At 40.4% G+C, this 23,609-nt stretch overlaps 1 protein-coding gene across 1 annotated transcript in view; it reads left to right on the plus strand.

Annotated features, from left to right (window-relative positions):
• The window catches only part of STS (steroid sulfatase), a 470,812-nt gene that overhangs the window by 78,758 nt on the left and 368,445 nt on the right, over positions 1-23,609 (plus strand). The window contains exon 4 of the mRNA XM_077294724.1: positions 23,132-23,254. Coding sequence (XP_077150839.1) covers positions 23,132-23,254 — 123 coding nt within the window. The remainder of the gene's footprint in view (positions 1-23,131; positions 23,255-23,609) is intronic.

A 23,609-nucleotide genomic window follows, 5' to 3' on the forward strand; every position in this document is an offset into this window, starting at 1 on the left:
CCACAGCTCCAGACTTAGGTGGAATATTTTTATCCCCACGACCACCTGATGCTCCTCTACCACTACCATCATTACCAGCTGACAATGAACGCCCACGACGACCTCTTGCACCAGACTTCCTCATTGTTTTAAAATCTTAACCAAAGTAACTTTATTTGTTGCTGTCAAACAACTTACACGGTGAGCTATAACTTCAGTATGATTTCAATATCCCTTAACAGGTTGGTGAGACCACAAGGAAAATCAGGCACAATGTTACACACTCTGTTTTCTGTGGCACAAAATCACAGAGATGACACACACGCAGGACTGTCACTCAAGCACTAATGTCAATATTAATCTCCCACCTAATTTATTTTTTTTTTTTTCTCAGGGAGACTTTAGAAACCAAATAATATTAAAAAAAAAAAAAAAAAAGGCTTTCTATGGCCCACAATTAGAGAGAGAGAGGTGGCACACCCAGGAGTCAAGACTGGCACACAAGCTGAGAGGGCAATATTACTCTCCCACTGTTTTTTTATGTATTTTTTGTTTTTTCAGGGAGACTTTAGAAACCCAATAATATTTTAAAAAAAAAATAAATAGGCTTTCTATGGCCCACTGAATGAGAGGGAGAGAGGTGGCACACCCAGGAGTCAAGACTGGCACACAAGCTGAAAGGGCAATATTACTCTCCCACTGTTTTTTTAGGTTTTTTTTTTTTTTTCAGGGAGACTTTAGAAACCCAATAATATTTTAAAAAAAAAATAAATAGGCTTTCTATGGCCCACTGAATGAAAGGGAGAGAGGTGGCACACCCAGGAGTCAAGACTGGCACACAAGCTGAAAGGGCAATATTACTCTCCCACTGTTTTTTTATGTATTTTTTGTTTTTTCAGGGAGACTTTAGAAACCCAATAATATTTAAAAAAAAAAATAAATAGGCTTTCTATGGCCCACTGAATGAGAGGGAGAGAGGTGGCACACCCAGGAGTCAAGACTGGCACACAAGCTGAAAGGGCAATATTAATCTCCCACTGTTTTTTTAGGTTTTTTTTTTTTTTTCAGGGAGACTTTAGAAACCAAATAATATAAAAAAAAAAAAAAAAAAAAAATAGGCTTGCTATAGCCCACTGAATGAGAGATAGCACACACAGCAGTGGCACACAAGCCCTGACTGAGGCCAATATTTTTCTCCCACTGATTGATGTAGTGTTTTTGTGTTGAGGTAGAATTTAGAACACAAATCACGGAAAAAATAAATAGGCTTTCTATGGCCCACTGAATGAAAGGGAGAGAGGTGGCACACCCAGGAGTCAAGACTGGCACACAAGCTGAAAGGGCAATATTACTCTCCCACTGTTTTTTTATGTATTTTTTGTTTTTTCAGGGAGACTTTAGAAACCCAATAATATTTAAAAAAAAAAAAAAATAGGCTTTCTATGGCCCACTGAATGAGAGGGAGAGAGGTGGCACACCCAGGAGTCAAGACTGGCACACAAGCTGAAAGGGCAATATTACTCTCCCACTGTTTTTTTAGGTTTTTTTTTTTTTTTTCAGGGAGACTTTAGAAACCCAATAATATTTTAAAAAAAAAATAAATAGGCTTTCTATGGCCCACTGAATGAGAGGGAGAGAGGTGGCACACCCAGGAGTCAAGACTGGCACACAAGCTGAAAGGGCAATATTACTCTCCCACTGTTTTTTTAGGTTTTTTTTTTTTTTTCAGGGAGACTTTAGAAACCCAATAATATTTAAAAAAAAAAATAAATAGGCTTTCTATGGCCCACTGAATGAAAGGGAGAGAGGTGGCACACCCAGGAGTCAAGACTGGCACACAAGCTGAAAGGGCAATATTACTCTCCCACTGTTTTTTTATGTATTTTTTGTTTTTTCAGGGAGACTTTAGAAACCCAATAATATTTTTAAAAAAAAATAAATAGGCTTTCTATGGCCCGCTGAATGAGAGGGAGAGAGGTGGCACACCCAGGAGTCAAGACTGGCACACAAGCTGAAAGGGCAATATTATTCTCCCACTGTTTTTTTAGGTTTTTTTTTTTTTTTCAGGGAGAATTAGAAACCAAATAATATTAAAAAAAAAAAATAAATAGGCTTTCTATGGCCCACTGAATGAGAGGGAGAGAGGTGGCACACCCAGGAGTCAAGACTGGCACACAAGCTGAAAGGGCAATATTACTCTCCCACTGTTTTTTTAGGTTTTTTTTTTTTTTTCAGGGAGACTTTAGAAACCAAATAATATTAAAAAAAAAAAAAAAAAAAAAAAAAATAGGCTTGCTATAGCCCACTGAATGAGAGATAGCACACACAGCAGTGGCACACAAGCCCTGACTGAGGCCAATATTTTTCTCCCACTGATTGATGTAGTGTTTTTGTGTTGAGGTAGAATTTAGAACACAAATCACGGAAAAAATAAATAGGCTTTCTATGGCCCACTGAATGAAAGGGAGAGAGGTGGCACACCCAGGAGTCAAGACTGGCACACAAGCTGAAAGGGCAATATTACTCTCCCACTGTTTTTTTATGTATTTTTTGTTTTTTCAGGGAGACTTTAGAAACCCAATAATATTTTTTAAAAAAAATAAATAGGCTTTCTATGGCCCACTGAATGAGAGGGAGAGAGGTGGCACACCCAGGAGTCAAGACTGGCACACAAGCTGAAAGGGCAATATTACTCTCCCACTGTTTTTTTAGGTTTTTTTTTTTTTTCAGGGAGACTTTAGAAACCAAATAATATTAAAAAAAAAAAAAAAAAATAGGCTTGCTATAGCCCACTGAATGAGAGATAGCACACACAGCAGTGGCACACAAGCCCTGACTGAGGCCAATATTTTTCTCCCACTGATTGATGTAGTGTTTTTGTGTTGAGGTAGATTTTAGAACACAAATCACGGAAAAAATAAATAGGCTTTCTATGGCCCACTCAGTGAGAGATGGCACACACAGGGATGGCACTGTAGCAGAAATGCCAATCTTAATCTCCCACAAAAAAAAAAAAAAAAAAAAAAAAAAAACTGTCCTACAATTACTATCTCCCTGCAGTAATGTAAGCCAGGTATGGCAGGCAGCAATAGGAGTGGACTGATGCACAAATTAAATAAAAAGTGTGGACAAACAAAAAAGATAGCTGTGCAGAAAGGAAGGAACAAGAGGATATGTGCTTTGAAAAAAGCAGTTGGTTTCCACAGTGGCGTACACACAGCAATACAGCTATCACGGAGCCTTCTAGGGCAGCCCAATGAGCTACAGCGCTGAGGGGAAAAAAAAAAAAAATAGCTTCCACAGTCCCTGCACACCGAAGGTGGTGTTGGACAGTGGAAATCGCTGCAGCACAAGCGGTTTGGTGGTTAGTGGACCCTGCCTAACGCTCTCCCTGCTTCTGACGAAGCGGCAGCAACCTCTCCCTAAGCTCAGATCAGCAGCAGTAAGATGGCGGTCGGCGGGAACGCCCCTTTATAGCCCCTGTGACGCCGCAGACAGCAAGCCAATCACTGCAATGCCCTTCTCTAAGATGGTGGGGACCAGGATCTATGTCATCACGCTGCCCACACTCTGCGTTCACCTTCATTGGCTGAGAAATGGCGCTTTTCGCGTCATTGAAACGCGACTTTGGCGCGAAAGTCGCGTACCGCATGGCCGACAAGCACAGGGGTCGGATCGGGTTTCATGAGACGCCGACTTAGCCAAAAGTCGGCGACTTTTGAAAATGATCGACCCGTTTCGCTCAACCCTAGTGCTTACATTTGTAAGGTTTTGCTGTGAAGTAAACATGCGGTCAAAGGAGCTCTCCATGCAGGTGAAACAAGCCGTCCTTAAGCTGCGAAAACAGAAAAAACCCGTCGGATAAATTGCTACAATATTAGGAGTGGCAAAATCTACAATTTGGTACATCCTGAGAAAGAAAGAAAGCACTGGTGAACTCATCAATGCAAAAAGATCTGGGCACCCACGGAAGACAACAGTGGTGGATGATCGCAGAATAAGCTCCATGGTGAAGAGAAACCCCTACACAACAGCCAACCAAGTGAACAACACTCTCCAGGAGGTCGGCGTATCAATATCCAAATCTACCATAAAGAGAAGACTGCATGAAAGTAAATACAGAGGGTTCACTGCACGGTGCAAGCCACTCATAAGCATCAAGAATAAAAAGGCTAGACTGGACTGTGCTAAAAAACATCTAAAAAAGCCAGCACAGTTCTGGAAGAACACTCTTTGGACAGATGAATCCAAGATCAGCCTCTACCAGAATGATAGAAAGAGAAAAGTATGGTGAAGGCGGGGTACAGCTCATGATCCTAAGCATACCACACCATCTGTAACCACGGCGGAGGCAGTGTGATGGCTTGGGCATGCATGGCTGCCAGCGGCACTGGGTCACTAGTGTTTATTGATGATGTGACACAGGACAGAAGCAGCCGAATGAATTCTGAGGTATTCAGAGCCATACTGTATGCTCAGATCCAGCCAAATGAAGCAAAACTGATTGGTCATCGTTTCATACTACAGATGGACAATGACCCAAAACATAAAGCCAAAGCAACTCAGGAGTTTATTAAAGCAAAGAAGTGGAATATTCTTGAATGGCCAAGTCAGTCACCTGATCTCAACCCAATTGAGCATGCATTTTACTTGTTAAAGACTAAACTTCAGACAGAAAGGCCCACAAACAAACAGCAACTGAAAACCACCGAAGTGAAGGCCTGGCAGAGCATCAAAAAGGAGGAAACTCAGCGTCTGGTGATGTCTATGAGTTCAAGACTTTAGGCAGTCATTGGCAACAAAGGGTTTTCAACCAAGTACTAAAAATTAACATTTTATTTAAAATTATTGAATCTGTCCAATTACTTTTGGTCCCTTTAAAAACAGGGTGGTACATGTTAAGGAGCTGAAACTTCTAAACCCTTCATCCAATTTTAATGTGGGTACCCTCAAATGAAAGCTGAAAGTCTGAACTTCAACTGCATCTGAATTGTTTTGTTTAAAATTCATTGTGGTAATGGCTATAACCAAAATTAGAAAAATGTTGTCTCTGTCCATATATATATGGACCTAACTGTATAGACCCGTGTGTGCCTTTCCAAATCAAGTCCCATCAATTTAATTAAACACCTCTGGACTCCAATGAAGGAGTAGAACCATCTCAAGGAGGATCACAAGGAAATGGACAGCATGTGACTTAAATATGAGTGTCTGAGCAAAGGGTCTGAAACTTATGACCATGTGATATTTCAGTTTTTCTTTTTCATTAAACTTGCAAAAATATTCTATATTTCTGGGTTTTTTTCAGCCAAGATGGGGTGCAGAGTGTACATTAATGTGAAAAAATGAACTATTTTGAATTTACCAAATGGCTGCAAGGAAACAAAGAGTGAAACATTTAAAAGGGTATGAATACTTTCCGTACCCACTGTATATGGCCTCTTTGGTGCCATATTACTGTGCTATAGGTACAGAGTTATCATTTAATCTTTTCCTATGTTTGTTGACATGTTGCTTACGTTTATACAATGTTTTTGACAGCATACCACTGGGTTAGAATCGCAGGGTTACCTAAAATTACATATACAGGTCCTTCTCAAAAAATTAGCATATAGTGTAAAATTTCATTATTTACCATAATGTAATGATTACAATTAAACTTTCATATATTATAGATTCATTATCCACCAACTGAAATTTGTCAGGTCTTTTATTGTTTTAATACTGATGATTTTGGCATACAACTCCTGATAACCCAAAAAACCTGTCTCAATAAATAAGCATATTTCACCCGTCCAATCAAATAAAAGTGTTTTTTAATAACAAACAAAAAAACCATCAAATAATAATGTTCAGTTATGCACTCAATACTTGGTCGGGAATCCTTTGGCAGAAATGACTGCTTCAATGCGGCGTGGCATGGAGGCAATCAGCCTGTGACACTGCTGAGATGTTATGGAGGCCCAGGATGCTTCAATAGCGGCCTTAAGCTCATCCAGAGTGTTGGGTCTTGCGTCTCTCAACTTTCTCTTCACAATATCCCACAGATTCTCTATGGGGTTCAGGTCAGGAGAGTTGGCAGGCCAATTGAGCACAGTAATACCATGGTCAGTAAACCATTTACCAGTGGTTTTGGCACTGTGAGCAGGTGCCAGGTCATGCTGAAAAATGAAATCTTCATCTCCATAAAGCATTTCAGCCGATGGAAGCATGAAGTGCTCCAAAATCTCCTGATAGCTAGCTGCATTGACCCTGCCCTTGATGAAACACAGTGGACCAACACCAGCAGCTGACATGGCACCCCACACCATCACTGACTGTGGGTACTTGACACTGGACTTCAGGCATTTTGGCATTTCCTTCTCCCCAGTCTTCCTCCAGACTCTGGCACCTTGATTTCCGAATGACATGCAAAATTTGCTTTCATCAGAAAAAAGTACTTGGGACCACTTAGCAACAGTCCAGTGCTGCTTCTCTGTAGCCCAGGTCAGGCGCTTCTGCCGCTGTTTATGGTTCAAAAGTGGCTTTACCTGGGGAATGCGGCACCTGTAGCCCATTTCCTGCACAAGTCCACTGCTTCCTCAGGTTCCCCAAGGTCTGGAATCGGTCCTTCTCCACAATCTTCCTCAGGGTCCGGTCACCTCTTCTCTTTGTACAGCGTTTTCTGCCACATTGTTTCCTTCCAACAGACTTACCATTGAGGTGCCTTGATACAGCACTCTGGGAACAGCCTATTTGTTGAGAAATTTCTTTCTGGGTCTTACCCTCTTGCTTGAGGGTGTCAATGATGGCCTTCTTGACATCTGTCAGGTCGCTTGTCTTACCCATGATGGGGGTTTTGAGTAATGAACCAGGCAGGGAGTTTTTAAAAGCCTCAGGTATCTTTAGCATGTGTTTAGAGTTAATTAGTTGATTCAGAAGATTAGGGTAATAGGTCGTTTAGAGAACCTTTTCTTGATATGCTAATTTATTGAGACAGGTTTTTTGGGTTATCAGGAGTTGTATGCCAAAATCATCAGTATTAAAACAATAAAAGACCTGACAAATTTCAGTTGGTGGATAATGAATCTATAATATATGAAAGTTTAATTGTAATCATTACATTATGGTAAATAATGAAATTTTACACTATATGCTAATTTTTTGAGAAGGACCTGTATCATTAATACATGCCACATTGTTAGTTACTTTGTGATATAAAAAAAATATGTAACAGCTCCTTTTCTATGTGTCCCATTCACACTTGTAAGTTTGTTTCATGTTTTCTCTGCCTGTACATCATGTTGCCTAATAAATATTTGCTAAATGTTATTATTTGGGACTCAGTGATCATAGTTTATCCCCCCTCTTTTGAACATATGACTATGGCTATCTGTCCTTTTTCAGTCTTATGTACATTGTAGCATTATGGATGCATTATAATATTGATTGCCTTTACACATTTTGTTGGATCATGCTACTTTTTTCCATGAGCAATTGTTCCTAATAGAAAGCAGCAGATATGGGAGTAGGCAATCCCAGTCTTGGCCATCCCTCTCCCTGACCTTCTTAGACAAGGACTTCAAGGTTTGGTTGAACCTCTCCACCAGGCAGTCCGTTTTCGGATGGTACACAGACGTCCTGAATTGCGTAATCTGGACAGTCTTACAAAACTCCCTCATCACTCTGAACATGGAAAAAGTTCCTTTGTCTGTCAGGATCTCCTTTGTCAGGACTGGCTCTTGGGTTATAATTCTGGCGGTGGAGTTTTTTCGTGGTACTGCCTCCAGGTACCGTGTTGCATGGTCCATGATCACCAGGATTTGTTGTGCCCACTGGCGGACTTAACTAGTTTTTTGACAAGGTCCGTGGCAATTCAGTCAAATGGGACCTGTGAAACTGGGTAATTGCACTAGGGGACTACGGAAGTGAGAGCCTGGAGCAGTTAGCTGACTGGTGGGACATGACCATCTCTCTGTGACATCTAGGCCCCCCAGTTTAGTAACTAGATATAGCAAGTCCTCATTTATCACAAAGTATGGAAACCTGGTGCCAGCTCTTGAGCAACCCCATTTATTATAGAAACATGATCAAATGCCCTTTTTAACATTAGGTCCTTCTTTGAGCAGTTCCAAAATTCCCTCTAGAAATCAACTCAGGAATGATAGCCTCTCAACCTCATTGCCAGCAAGGACACATGGTCCAACCAGGCTTTATCAGAGTAACTTGGCATCACTGCCTTTCACCAAAATCCCCAAAATAACCAAAAGTCAAGCCCTATTATAGCAGGTTATTAACTACTCCGACCTCATTGGACTCAGTGCCACAGTTCATTTCTATAGTCATTCTGGCAACAGGGTAGTCAATGGCATCCCTGTGAATACAGCGGACACCAACAAGCTTCCCAGGTATTAACTGGTAGGGGAATGTGGCCCTGACCATGGTCAACAGACTCCCCAAGTTCAAGATTCCAGGCACCAGAACTCCCTTTATTGTCACGGGACATGCCTGCAGCCCATCACGGGGATGATAGTCCACATTGCAGGCCAGATAGGCATAATAAGAACAGTCCTCCCTATGCTTCAGTCCATTTGTTCGGGAGACATTGGACAATGGACAGCTATTTGCCCAGGACTGTGACACCTCCAGCAAATTATGTCCTTGCCAGGGGCCTTCGGCAGCCCCTTGGGACTTTGAACACGCCCCAGTTGTGGCTCTATAACCCTTTTTTTGAGAGTCAGGCTCATTTTGGGTACCGCAGTATGGGTATGTGACCATGGCTGATTTCTTTAAGGACTTCTTGACCACCTGGTACCTTTCCACAAGGCCTACCATGTTGTCAGTCTTCCGGAGTTCTCCCTGGGCAACCCAGATCTGCACCGGCCAAGGAAGGTAGTGAATAAATCTGTCCATAACAATATGCTCGACTATCTGGGCTTGGGTGGAAGACTCTGGCTGTAACCACTTCTGTACCAGATGTAGCAGGTCAAACATATAGGAGGGGTTTTTGTCACCGCAATACACCCTGTGCATCCTGTAAGACCAGGTCATAATAAGCCTTATAGAGATCACCAGTTAGATAGGGGGCCAACACCTCCATCCACTGCTCCGCTAGCAATTTTTCCCACTCTGCTATCCTTTCAAACATGGTTTAAAATGCCTCAACATCATCAGTCAGGTTCATCTTTTCATGGCACACCTTAGCATCTTCTGGATGTATGTGTCATAATCTGGTCTTGGGGATGGGCAGTCTTCCGGCGATGGATCACCTCGATCAGGAGCGCCAACTGCAGCTACTGTAATAGTTTTTGCGGCTGCTGATGGAATTGTTTCTGCTGATGCTACAGCTGTACTTGTTGCTGCTGCTGTTCCTGTTGCCATTGCTGCTGCAGCCATTGCTGTTGGTGCTTTAAAATCTCGTCCATGTTGTCTGCTTTTAATCCTGCAGCTGCTTTCACCCAAGACATGCAGTTTGTCCACAGCCATCATACGTACTTCCTGGGGAAGTTGCCCGCACTTCTAGCACTAACTGTGGTAAATTGACTTCCTCAGCTGCTCACAGAGGTAGTCACAGGAGAGCTTTCTTTTTACATTTTAATTGGTTTATTGGTAAAAAATGTAATGCATAAACCAGTGCAAAAGTAGATAAACACCCTTCTAGGCCCTTCCAGCATAACAGAAAAACAAAATAACATACAGTACAGTCTGTGTGGCTGCATAAATATGCCCGCTCAGGGAAAAAGAAAATAAGTTTCAGCTCCCTTTAACACAAGCACAGCTCTGGAGATCTCATCTCCAGAAACACCAAATACTGAATGAGTCCAAAAGCTGCACATTTAGCATCCGAATCACACACTGGAGTGGATATATGGTGAATAGCCTCCCACCCACTCTTCAGCTGGTGACTAAAGCCTCAACATGGCTGGTTAACCCCTCAGAACTTAGTATGCTGGAGCATTTTTCCAGGTTCATTTCACCTAGCTTATCATCCTGAGTTCCACATATCTCCCCCCAGTATTTGACCAGTGGCCTTCTCAATATACACTACAGTTTTTTCTAATGAAGCTAACATTAAATGATTCAGAAATTCACTCTATACATTGTCAATGTGGTAAATGACTATTCTAGCTGCAAACATCTGGTTTGTAATGCAATATCTTCATATTATATTGTATAGAGGCCCATTTCCAACAACCATCACTCTAGTGTTCTTATGGTACTTAGTGATTGCTTACTGTATTAGAAGGCTAATGGATGGTTAGAATATCCTTGAAAACCCTTGTGCAAGTATGTTAGCACAGCTGAAAACAGTTTGACTGATTAGAAAAGCTATAAACCTGACCTTCCTTTGAGCTAGTTGAGAATCTGGAGCATTACATTTGTTGGTTCCATTAAAATCTCAAAATGGCCAAAAAAAGAACTTTCATGTGAAACTCGACAGTCTATTCTTGTTCTTAGAAATGAACGCAAATGAAGTTTCCATGCGAGAAACTGCCAAGAATCTGAAGATTTCCTACAAAGGTGTGTACTACTCCCTTCAGAGAAGAGCACAAACAGGCTATAACCAGAGAAGAAAGAGAAGTGGGAGGCCCCGCTGAACAACTGAGCAACAAGACAAGTACATTAAAGTCTGTAGTTTGAGAAATCTACGCCTCACAGGTCCTCAACTGGCAGCTTCATTAAATAGTACATGCAAAATGCCAGTGTCAACGTCTACAGTGAAGAGGCAACTTCGGGATGCTGGCCTTCAGGGCAGAGTGGCAAAGAAAAAGCCATATCTGAGACTGGCTAATAAAAGAAAAAGATTAATATGGACAAAAGAACACAGACATTGGACAGAGGAAGATTGGAAAAAAGTGTTATGGACAGACAAATCCAAGTTTGAAGTGTTTGGATCACACAGAAGAAAATTTGTGAGATGCAGAACAACTGAAAAGATGCTGGAAGAGTGCCTGATGCCATCTGGTGGAGGTATTGTGATGGTCTGGGTTTCTATGGTGCTGGTAAAGTGGGAAATTTTGTACAAGGCAAAGGGGATTTTGAATAAGGAAGGCTATCACTCCATTTTGCAACGCCATGCCATACCCTGTGGACAGCGCTTGATTGGAGCCAATTTCATCCTACAACAGGACAATGACCCAAAGCACACCTCCAAATTATGCAAGAACTATTTAGGGAAGAAGCAGGCAGCTGGTATTCTATCTGTAATGGAGTGGCCAGCACAGTCACCATATCTCAACCCTATTGAGCTGTTGTGGGAGCAGCTTGACCGCATGGCACGCAAAAAGTGCCCGTCAAGCCAAAGCAACTTGTGTGAGGGGCTTCTGGAAGCATGGGGTGAAATTTCTCCAGATTCCCTCAACAAATTAACTGTTAGAATGCCAAAGGTCTGCAATGCTTTAATTGCTGGAAAGGGAGCATTCTTTGATGAAAGCAAAGTTTGAAGGAGAAAATTATTATTTCAAATAAAAATCTTTTTTTCGAGCATTGTCAATGTCTGGACTAGATTTTCAATCAACTTGGTGACTCATTTGTTTAATAAAAGTATGAGTTTTCATGGAAAACACAAAGTTATCTTGGTGACAACAAAATTTGGAACGGTAGTGTGTGTGTGTGTATATATATATACATATATATATATATATATATATATATATATATATATATATATATATATATAGTAAACTGCACATGAATATAAAAAAGTGAAGTTTATTGCCCAATGGCATGGCGACATTTTGGATATAAAATCCTTTATCAAGGCTTGGCAGTGATATTTGAACACACAGGAGCAGATTCTCTTTTAAACAAGACCAAAACTCGGATTTATTATAGTCTCATAAACCACTCTATAAGCCCTGGTAGACGTGTGAACAACATGTGAACTCACAGTCTATTCTAGTCCTGTTCCCTTCACAAAGTTCCAATGCCCCAGGCTCTAGATTATCTGGCTAAGGGCACCTCAGGTCTCCAGCCTGGCTTCCTCTGGCTCCTGTCCGTAATCCAGACCCTTGGTGTCTCCTGGACCTTCAGGACCTTTGGCCAGCTCCAGTCTCACATATGGACTCTCTCCATGTGCTGCACACATGAAATAATTACAACCTTCCTGCCTTTACAAGAGTATACACTTGGGATTTGTGTGGTTAACCAATATTGCCCATTACTTTCTGGTTAACCCTGAAATTCAGCTCTAAACTAAATACAGGTTTGTGGGGCTACAAGACCCAGTAACCTGTCCTGGATTAAGACCTCTGTCTGTGCGATACATACCTATATATACAGGGTGTATTGAACACATCACCAACATCTGGTGAGAATTTCATGTCAATTGCACCATTAGAAATATATTTACTTAGAAGAGTGGTGACTTTTTTAATACGTATTTCACTCTCTGTATATATAGTAATGTATATATAGTAATGTTTTTAAGCATATGATAGCTTTATTATATTATTACAATTTTAGAAACCCTGTATTGCTTCTACACTCAGTGACTATTCTATACTATCATTGGTGTCTTATAGATAAAGGTCAATTGTCCAAACAGTTGATGTAGGTGGTGTGACAGCATTGGTAATAATTCTTCTCGATGGCACTAAAGCTTTGATAGTCATATGGATAAAAGGCTCAGAATTTTCTCAGAGAAGGATTCATTACAGCTTGTAGGGGCTGAAAACAAGAGATATCTTCTGTCCTCCGGCTATATAACAAAAAACTGCTCACAGTTTGATTGGAAGGTGTTGCAGAAAATTTATTTGCAGGATTTATCAAGACAGATGATTCACAGATTGTTTCCACTGTAAGTTTAGTTGCTGAGTGATTCATCGCTTGAAACAACAAAGTCATTAGTTATATTAGCATTCTTGGTAACTGCATGAAGAGAGATTGGTTGTTATGTAGAAACCTAGCTGACAGCTATCTAAAAATAGGATTATTTATTGCAGTCCTAATGGATGACAACTCCTGCGTTTGGTGCCTGAAAATATTATTCAGAATGCTATTCAATGAAACAATATTGAACATGATGGTTATTTGTTACTTACCATAATAAAGAAATGTTTTGAATATTAATGATTTATGATGTGCTGTCATCTGTATTATCATTTACATATATCTGGAGTTTAGATAATTTCATTGATAAGCCCTTCAGTAAAAGTTATTTAAATGTTTCTGTCCTTCTACTACAAAATAAGATTTCCTTGTCGTGTCATGCACCTCGTTACCTGTGAGATACTAAATAAGGAAACATGGAAACTGCCAGATTTCATTTAAAATTCATGTTTAGTTTGACCTTTCTCAATAATTAAACCTGCTGATTAGATAACATAATGTGAAAAATAATGAGAATAATCAGAATAACTTAGATAAATGGCAAAAAATAGCTTCAAATATGTTTCACACTTTTATTTGCTGTTCTACATGTAAAATATTGCCATCGGTTTACAAAGGCACATCAATAAGAAATGAGATAATAGTAATAATGGCACCACAATTGCTTCCACTAGCACCAATAGCATAGTGTTATATGTTCCAGTGAAAAGCAGTGGGGTATAAATGCAGACAGTTATGTGCAGGTCAGACAAGGCTTCATCTTGTCGTCATCTCTCATCAATTTATATGCAGAAGCTATTATCAGGAAGGCTGGACTTGACCAAAAAGATGGAACCAAAATTGCTGGATAAATCATCAACAATCTTAAGTATGCATACAATAGAACAAGCATAGATGGAAGGAAGGATTTTTTATAGAGTGTCAAACTGGAAAGCTTGAACTTGGGACTGCTACTCAACACAAAGGAGACAAAGATATTGACTAAGACACTGCTTGTACGAGTCTGTCCTTTTCTATGGTAACATACAGATGCAAACCTGAATGGTAATCAAACAAGACAGAATAATCGACACCTTCAAAATGTGGTGTTGGATAAGGTTGTTATCAATACCATGGACGGCAAGAAGAAGAAATAAATCAATTTTGGAACAAATCAAGCCAGGAATATCACTAGAAGCAAGGATCATAAAACCACGACTTGCCTACTTTGGTCACATTATAAGAAAGGAGCAATCACTGGTGAAGGACATCACGGTTGGCAGAAAAGAAGGAACAAGGTGAAGAAGAAAGTCAGCAACCTGATGGCAGAAGACTCTGATGTAGTTATCTAGATATGCACAAGATCCATATTCCTACAGATCGTTTACCCATCAAGTAGCCATGGCTGGAGATCAAGAAAAAAAGATACACCCAATTGGCAGCATTCTGGTATTTTTCAGAACTAGTCAGCACACAAGTATCATGTCATCATTGAAGTTATACGCACGATTCTGAGCTACTACTTTTTTGTCATATATTTGATGCATGTTGTTTTCAGAAAGGCTCATTCTAAGCAATGGCAGGACTACTCATAATCTGATCCTCCTACATCATTATGTAGACAGAAATGTCTATATTTGTGGAAAATTGTGTTTCATGTGATAACACATAATAAGACAAATAAATCAGTTAGTTATTGTAATAATGGCAATTAGGTAAGATGACGCTATTAACCTGCAGATATAGGGTTTATCTGCAGGTTAACAGTGCTATGAAGGGCAAAGCTGCTGTACTAAAAGGAAGGCACCCAAGAGAAAGTTAACTATATTTCTTCTGTGAGCCATCAACATTCAGTGCCAGTGCAGGTCCAATCACAGCTTACTATAATGCGATTGGCGGCTGTGAACATGCGCCACTCACAGTATAGACTGACAGATGGTGCTCTACTGATGCACTACAGAGTTGGCTGCCAGTCAAAGTGTCTCAGGGGTTTACAGGTTAATAGTGTTATCTATCTGCTGGTACATGAAAGATGTTCGATACACTACATCAATTAAGAGACCTGTCTTAGTAAATTGGAGTGGAATCATGCCAGTTTTGATTAATCCGGGCCTTAGATTGTGCATGTTCAACTTTTTTGCTTCACAGTAAAGCCAATCACTGATATGGGCCATAACAATGTTGAATATCTTAACATTCCTGAACTTTAATAAAGCACACTTTAAACAAATGCGATCACTCAATGTTGAGGAGAAAAATGTGGAAACACTTTGTAAATTGCAAATGTGAAAGTTCACACAATATGGTTAAAATGGTCAAGCTCCACAGTAGAGTAAAGTGGAGAACATTCCGACAGTCTACAAATGCATATATTAAAAACAATGTTGCGGCTTCCCATTGGGATATGTTCACAGTACATCAGATGTCAGTCACCACCTTATAAGTTTAGGAAAGGATAATGGATTTTTTCTTACTTCAGCTAGGCAGTTTCTGTGTAATTCTGTGTGTTAATGTCTTTAAATTGAACAAATCTCCCAACTCCCAGTTAAGAGTTGATAGTTTTATTCCATATGCTCTCAAACATGGAGCTAAAAGTGCTTATCTTTACACATAAACGTACAAGCCAGCTGGATTCTGCCCGACCCTGGATTTTGCCTCATTATAAGCCGATAACGAAGCCCCACTGTTTTTGACAGAACTGTAAGAAAGCAGCCAAATGAAATGCGATTTACATGTAGAAAAGCAAACAAATAGCAGCAATAAAACCATCACAGAAGAAAACAAGGATACAATGAGCTAATCAGAAGAAATCATAGAGTGTGGACAATTGAATGACGTGTTCTTCAAAAAAACAGCACCAATCTGCATTGGTTAAGACAACAATGCTGTTTCTTGGCCTATCTTTTCTGGTGCTGACCTAGTAAAACATTAAACATTAACATTTTCCTAACATTGTTAGAAAAAAAACAAATGATTTCATATGATTTGATATGATCCATACTCGATGGATCAACAGACTGAGATTAATGAATATGCAATCTCCAATATTACTATGTATGTTAAATACATAAGGTAATTAGTTATATTTTTATCAAAAATTGCAGAAGTCATCCAACCAAGTCAAGGTGCACCTTATATTTGGATGGTCCCTATCACTTGTGACTTACCTTTGTATGTAAATCAGCATAATGTCCTATGTAGGGAAGTCACTTCATTCATGATATATAACAACAAAATTCCATATGCAAATGGATATGGCAGGGCAAGAAGAGATCCCAAAAATTATTGAAGGTAACATAATTAATTGTATTCAGTTATATTAAAATCATCACATATAAAAAGGAAAATGCAGAAATGTTGTTTAGGACAAGAGCAAGAAAATGAGGGACAATGGGGATGTCAGATTGTCAGATCTACTATATAATTGTCTAAGGGTCACTTCCGTCTTTCTGTCTGTCTGTCTGTCTTTCTGTCTGTCTTTCGGTCTGTCTGTCTGTCACGGATATTCATTGGTTGCGGCCTCTATCTGTCATGGAAATCCAAGTCACTGATTGGTCGCGGAAAAACAGCCACGACCAATCAGCGACGGGCACAGTCCGGCGGCAAAATGGCTGCTCCTTCCTCCCCGCAGTCAGTGCCCGCTCCATAATCCCCTCCAGTCAGTGCTCACACGGGGTTAATGGCAGCGGTAATGGACCGCATTATGCCGCGGGTAACGCACTCCATTACCGCTGCTATTAACCCTGTGTGACCAACTTTTTACTATTGATACTGCCTATGCAGCATCAATAGTTAAAAGATCTAATGTTAAAAATAATAAAAAAAATAAAAAATCGTTATATACTCACCGTCCGTCGGCCCCTCGGATCCAGAACTGGCCTTTCCTACTCCTCGCGACGCTCCAGTGACCGCTCCATGCATTGCGATCTCGCGAGATGATGATGTAGCTGTCTTGCGAGACTGCTATGTCATCATCTTGTGAGACCGCAATGCACTCTTGGGATCGGAGCGCCCGAGGAGTGTCGGTAACCGCTTCGTCTGGATCCGGGACCAACGGAAGGTGAGTATATAACTATTTTTTATTTTAATTCTTTTTTTTAACAGGGATATGATGCCCACATTGCTATATACTGCGTGGGCTGTGCAATATACTACGTGGGCTGTGCAATATAATACGTGGGCTATGCAATATACTACGTGGGCTGTCCAATATACTATGTGGGCTGTGCAATATAATACATGGGCTGTGCAATATACTACATGGGCTGTGCAATGTACAACGTGGGCTGTGCAATGTACTGCGTGGGCTGTGCAATATACTACGTGGGCTGTGCAATATACTATGTGGGCTGTGCAATATACTATGTGGGCTGTTCAATATACTATGTGGCTGTGCAATATTTTACGTGTGCTGTGCAATATACTACGTGGGCTGTGCTATATACTACGTGGGCTGTGCAATATACTAAGTGGGCTGTGCAATGTACTACGTGGGCTGTGCAATATACTGTGTGGGCTGTGCTATATACTATGTGGGCTGTGCAATATACTACGTGGGCTGTGCTATATACTACATGGGCTATGCAATATACTACGTGGGCTGTGCTATATACTACGTGGGCTGTGCAATATACTACGTGGGCTGTGTTATATACTATGTGGCCTGTGTTATACACTATGTTGCCTGTGTGATACACTGCGTGGGCTGTGTTATAACTATGTGGGCCTTGTTATACACTATGTGGCCTGTGGTATACACTATGTGGCCTGTGTTATACACTACGTGGCCTGTGTTATACACTATGTGGCCTGTGTTATACACTACGTGGCCTGTGTTATACACTATGTGGACTGTGTTATACACTACGTGGGCTGTGTTATACACTACGTGGGCTGTGTTATATACTGCGTGCGTGGGCTGTTATATACTACGTGAGCTGTTATATGCTATGTGGGCTGTTATAAACTACGTGGCTGTGTTATATGCTATGTGGGCTGTTATACACTTCCTTGGGCTGAGCTATATACTACATGGCTGTGCTACATACTCCATGGGCTGTGTTATATACTACGTGGCTGTGCTATTTACTACGTGGGCTGTTATATACTACATGGCCGGTCGCGAACAATCAGCGACAGGCGCAGTCCGGCCGTGAATTGGCGCTGCCGAATTCTGTGTATTCAGTGTATTATTCTAAAATCTTCATAAATAAACTACATACATATTCTAGAATACCCGAAGCGTTAGAATCGGGCTACCATCTAGTAAGATTATAATTGGATAACATGGAAGGGGTAAATAAAAGTACAAAGACTCCTCTTGAACAGATAAAAAACCACAATATACATAAGCATATATAGATCTACCCCAAAAAGGCCCCCACTGTGGTGACAATAATACAGGAACCTAGGTTAGTAACCAAAAATATGTGTGATATAGTGTACAAGATCCCTCCTAATAGCATGAACAAGGGCTGGCTGCATGAGAAATGAAGTAGTAGTAACCACAGCTTGTCCTATCCATAAGCCTGTTGCCGAAAATGTCAGAGGTAAAGTGCTAGATAGGAATATATGCTCTTGGCATCCCCTCACCCCGACGCGCGTTTCGCCACCAGCTTCTTTCGGAGGTGTTCCAGAATATATATGCCCCAATATATACTATAAAAAAAGCAAAAAATGAATATGGCCCCCAAACCATTAGTATGGATTTAATATACAGTTAAAACAGTACACTTTTGCCATATACAGTACATAAACTATTCGTCAGCACACTGTGATTAAGAAACACATGAACTCCCCTATTGCTATGTATATATATATTAAAAATAGAATTAACTTTCTTAACATTTTTTGATTAAAAAGTGCAAAGCTATCATACCACATCAAGGTGTACCTACATATACATGGTCCCTACCACTGGTGTATCTCCTCCTTCTGTGCCAAGCCAGGTCTCATCTGGCAAAGCAAGGAATAATAAATCACCAGCAAGACTTTAATCAAAAGCTACTCTTGGTTTTATTTCACTTCCCCAGTTCCGATTAGGCCTGGCTTGGCACATAAAGTGAGACAGAAGTGGTAGTGACCATCGATATATATACAGTATAGTAAACCTTGAAAAATGTTAACTGTGTACCTTACATTTTTAATGTACATAACAATAGTGGATTCCATGCATATTTTTAGTCACAGTATGCTGATTCATTGTGTATATACAGTACAGACCAAAAGTTTGGACACTTTCTCAATTAAAGATTTTTTCTGTATTTTCGTGACTATGAAAATTGTACATTCACACTGAAGGCATCAAAACTATGAATTAACACATGTGGAATTATATACTTAATTTCAGTTGTTTCACACTTTTTTGTTATGTCTTATACTCTAGGTTCTTCAAAGTAGCCACCTTTTGCTTTGATGACTACTTTGCACACTCTTGGCATTCTCTTGATGAGCTTCAAGAGGTAGTCACCGGGAATGGTTTTCACTTCACAGGTGTGTCCTGTCAGGTTTAATAAGTGGGATTTCTTGCCTTAGAAATGGGTCTGGGACCATCAGTTGTGTTGAGCAGAAGTCTGGTTGATACACAGCTGATAGTCCTACTGAATAGACTTAAATTTTGTATTATGGCAAGAAAAAAGCAGTTAAGGAAAGAAAAAAGAGAGGCCATCATTGCTTTAAGAATTGAAGGTCAGTCAGTCCGAAAAATTGGGAAAACTTTGAAAGTGTCCCCAAGTGCAGTGGCAAAAACCATCAAGCGCTACAAAGAAACTGGCTCACATGAGGACCGCCCCAGGAAAGGAAGACCAAGAGTCACCTCTGCTCCTGAGGATAAGCTTATCCGAGTCACCAGCCTCAGAAATCGCAGGTTAACAGCAGCTCAGATTAGAGACCAGGTCAATGCCACACAGAGTTCTAGCAGCAGACACATCTCTACAACAACTGTTAAGAGGAGACTTTGTGCAGCAGGCCTTTTTGGTAAAATAGCTGCTAGGAAACCACTGTTAAGGACAGGCAACAAGCAGAAGAGACTTGTTTGGGCTAAAGAACACAAGGAATGGACATTAGACCAGTGGAAATCTGTGCTTTGGTCCAATGAGTCCAAATTTGAGATCTTTGGTTCCAACCACCATGTCTTTGTGTGACGCAGAAAAGGTGAACGGATGGACTCTACATGCCTGGTTCCCACCATGAAGCATGGAGGAGGAGGTGTGATGGTGTGGGGGTGCTTTGCTGGTGACACTGTTGGGGATTTATTCAAAATTGAAGGCATACTGAACAAGCATGGCTACCACAGCATCTTGCAGCGGCATGCTATTCCATCCGATTTGCATTAAGTTGGACCATCATTTATTTTTCAACAGGACAATGACACCAAACACACCTCCAGGCCGTGTAAAGGCTATTTGACCAAGAAGGAGAGTGATGGGGTGCTACGCCAGATGACCTGGCCTCCACAGTCACCAGACATGAACCTAATCGAGATGGTTTGGGGTGAGCTGGACCGCAGAGTGAAGGCAAAAAAGTGCAAAGTAGTCATCAAAGCAAAAGGTGGCTACTTTGAAGAACCTAGAATATAAGACATATTTTCAGTTGTTTCACACCTTTTTGTTAAGTATATAATTCCACATGTGTTAATTCATAGTTTTGATGCCTTCGGTGTGAATGTACAATTTTCATAGTCATGAAAATACAGAAAAATCCTTAATTGAGAAGGTGTGTCCAAACTTTTGGTCTGTACTGTATATATATATATATATATATATATATATATATATATATATATATATATATATATATATAGTGTTTTCATGTTGGACACATTTACTTGTGTACTTGCCATTGCTCTGAGTGAGCAGTTACAAGGTAGCATGGATGGGTGATGTTGATACAACGAGGTGAAGCAGCTGGAATAATGGAGGCTGCAGAGTAGAGGAAGTGGCACAGCAGAGCTGGTTATGTCAGATGCCTCACTTGAAGTGATGTGGCAGAACACCGTTGTGTAGCAGAGATGGGAATGTCAAAAGGCACACTTGTGGTAATACAGCAAAACATAGCAATGCAGCATAGCTGATTATGTCAGTAGGCACACTTGTGACAATGTAACAGACCCCACTTAGCTGAGCTGGGTTTGTCAGGAGGCACCTTGATAATAATCTACAAAAAGTGATCTAAACCATAGAACTATATGAGACAAACTATATATTGTTAATGTAGTCACCAAAATGGCATGAGAATGACTACCACAAACAAAATGTAATACTATGATAAAGACTGATTATTTGTATTAATTATGTGATTAAAATCAATAAATATATGAAGAATCATCATGCTGTTGTGACGCCCGGGAGACCGAGGTACCCAGCACCAGATCAATGAGGTCCGTCTCTTGAGGGGGATGTCACTAGTGGCTTGACCCGGTGCTGTGGCCTCAGGCGATGCACAGTATAAGGGGTATCATGAAGGAACAGACACTTACTTGATCAGCAGCAGGTCCTCTCAGCTGTGATGACCCCGATCCTGGATCGATGGCTATTGTCCAAATGAAAGACTGAGGCGCTGAAACGTTTAACCAGTTTACTTCAACAAAAAGGGATTTGCAACCAATACTGTCACCGGAGTCTGTTTAAGAACTCTGAATTACTTTGACCCTGTCAGGATTTACACCTCTTATTATGCGCAGTTTCTGTATGGCCCTGCTGCTGTTTGTGAACTGGCTGCCGACCCAATCTGTCTCTTCTGTGCTCTGGTCCGACGGACAACCCGAGTCCTTTTTTTGTCGGCTTACCCCCTCTGGGAGTACCACTGAACTCTGTGTCTGTTGCTGCGTCTTACCCTGGTGAAGCTGATATCACCTCACTTCCTTCCGGTTGCTGTATTATATATAATGAATATAGCCACGGATCTGGTATCCGTCTCTGCGCCTATTCTGGGTAGAGGTTATTGCTACCCGGTTCTCACAATGTCCTTTTTCTCTATTCCTCTTTTCCTACTATGGGTATCACGGGCCTTTAATCCGTCATAGGGCTGTTAGGAGTTGAGTTATACGACCTCTCACTTTCAACTCCTCAACTCAACTGCCAGTCCTTTTCTCAGACCAGAATAGATCAAGGGGAGTCTCTGGAGCTCCCCCTTCTGGCCGGAGATGGTAGTGCAGTCTTGCTATTTTAATATTTGTATTTGGTGTCAATAACTAATTTTGTGGCAAATACCCCTAGGGGCGCCACACTAACAAAAATCAAAGATGGTGTATACATATTTATTGTTCATTCATGGTATTAATGTCATAAATCTAGTACTCCACCTGTGATAAATATGCTGGAGATATTAATATAGCAAAGAGCCTCTTCAATGGAATATATGTTATTTAAATAAAGTATAGTATATTTGCAATTTATTAACAATAATTTAATCCATGAGGAAACAAATAAAGATCTATAGGTGCTAAGTGCTACAATTTATAGAGCCGCACACAAGAGATGCAAGCTGTACAGAGCTATATCTGCCACAACACTACTATTAAGGAGGTTCCTTAATGTAACTGAGCCAGCAGATGATGTCCCAAATTATAGTGGCATGGATACCAGCTGCCCAAATACTCAGATGGCAATCTTCCACCGGAGCTGGCCTTTAAGGCTAAGGTTATATAGCAACATGGCAGGCTGAAAAACAGAGTAAGATAGCTAGAGAATGAAGCTGCACTCACTCAGTACTGGATCCAGGAGAGGTGAGAAACATGAAGGACCAAATGGATGATAATTATAACCTCAACAGTAAATCTATAGGTTTATATAGGATTTCTGGACATACTTCTAAATCTTTTAATAGAAAGTAGGTTTGGTGATGATTAAGTCATTTTTCAGAATTGTAATGCATCTTGCTACAAAAAAAGAGTGTTAAAGCTGTTATCCAAGACATATCAAGTCAATGATTTGGCCAGCAAACACTCTGGAGCTCAATCAATTGAAAAAATTATGGAGGAAATGTTAGTAATTAATTCGTGATAAATCTCCAAACTGCAAAGATGTGTCAACGACTCCTCCAAAAACTCAGAACCAGCTTGTTGTAAACTTTGGTTTGCCATTAATAAAATCTACATCTTAAATAATTCAGTGAGGAGCAATAAAGTACTAATATGATTTTTATTATTGGTTTTGATAATTTCACCGTTTTTCCCTCTACTACCATTTTATTTGTTCCCTGATTTCTCTATGAGGCTTATTGTGCTCAAAATCATGAATGATCGACATAAAGCATTGCTGGGAGGATTACATTTTGAATTCATTTAAAATAAGACAATTAAGCTCATACTTTAGAAATACGGTACATCCTTTACACTTCTTCATTCTGTTTTTTTATCATCTAGGCATGGCTGCTGAGTTCATAGTGGGAACTTTCATATTTTCAGCATCTTCAGGAGGACTTCCAAAATATGAAATTACTTTTGCTGAAATATTGAAAAAAGAAGGCTACTCTACTGGAATTATAGGTAAAGATTTTGTATGTATATGTTTTGTGTAAAAGCAAGGTAGGACAAGATTAAATTCTAGCTCTGCAGGGTTTGATTAGAGGCACCTGCCTAGATTTTTACTAGAACCATGAAATGAGTTCACTTGGTGTTGAGTGTGCTGGAGAACAGAGCAATGTGTGGATTCTGTTGGGAGTTGAAGAGTACTGTGTGTAGCTGACAAAATTGAGCCAGGGGAAGTCCTTGGCTTGCCACCTAGGTGAGAGACCATGGTCAATGTGTGGAAGGAAGAAAAATACTTCTATTGTTGTCAGCCTCAGCCAGAAACAGAGAGCAAGAGGACTGTGATCTGGACGGGTGAATCTGCCTTGATATT

The sequence above is a fragment of the Ranitomeya variabilis genome, chromosome 3 (genome assembly GCF_051348905.1).
Source record: "Ranitomeya variabilis isolate aRanVar5 chromosome 3, aRanVar5.hap1, whole genome shotgun sequence".
Taxonomy (NCBI): Eukaryota; Metazoa; Chordata; class Amphibia; order Anura; family Dendrobatidae; genus Ranitomeya; species Ranitomeya variabilis.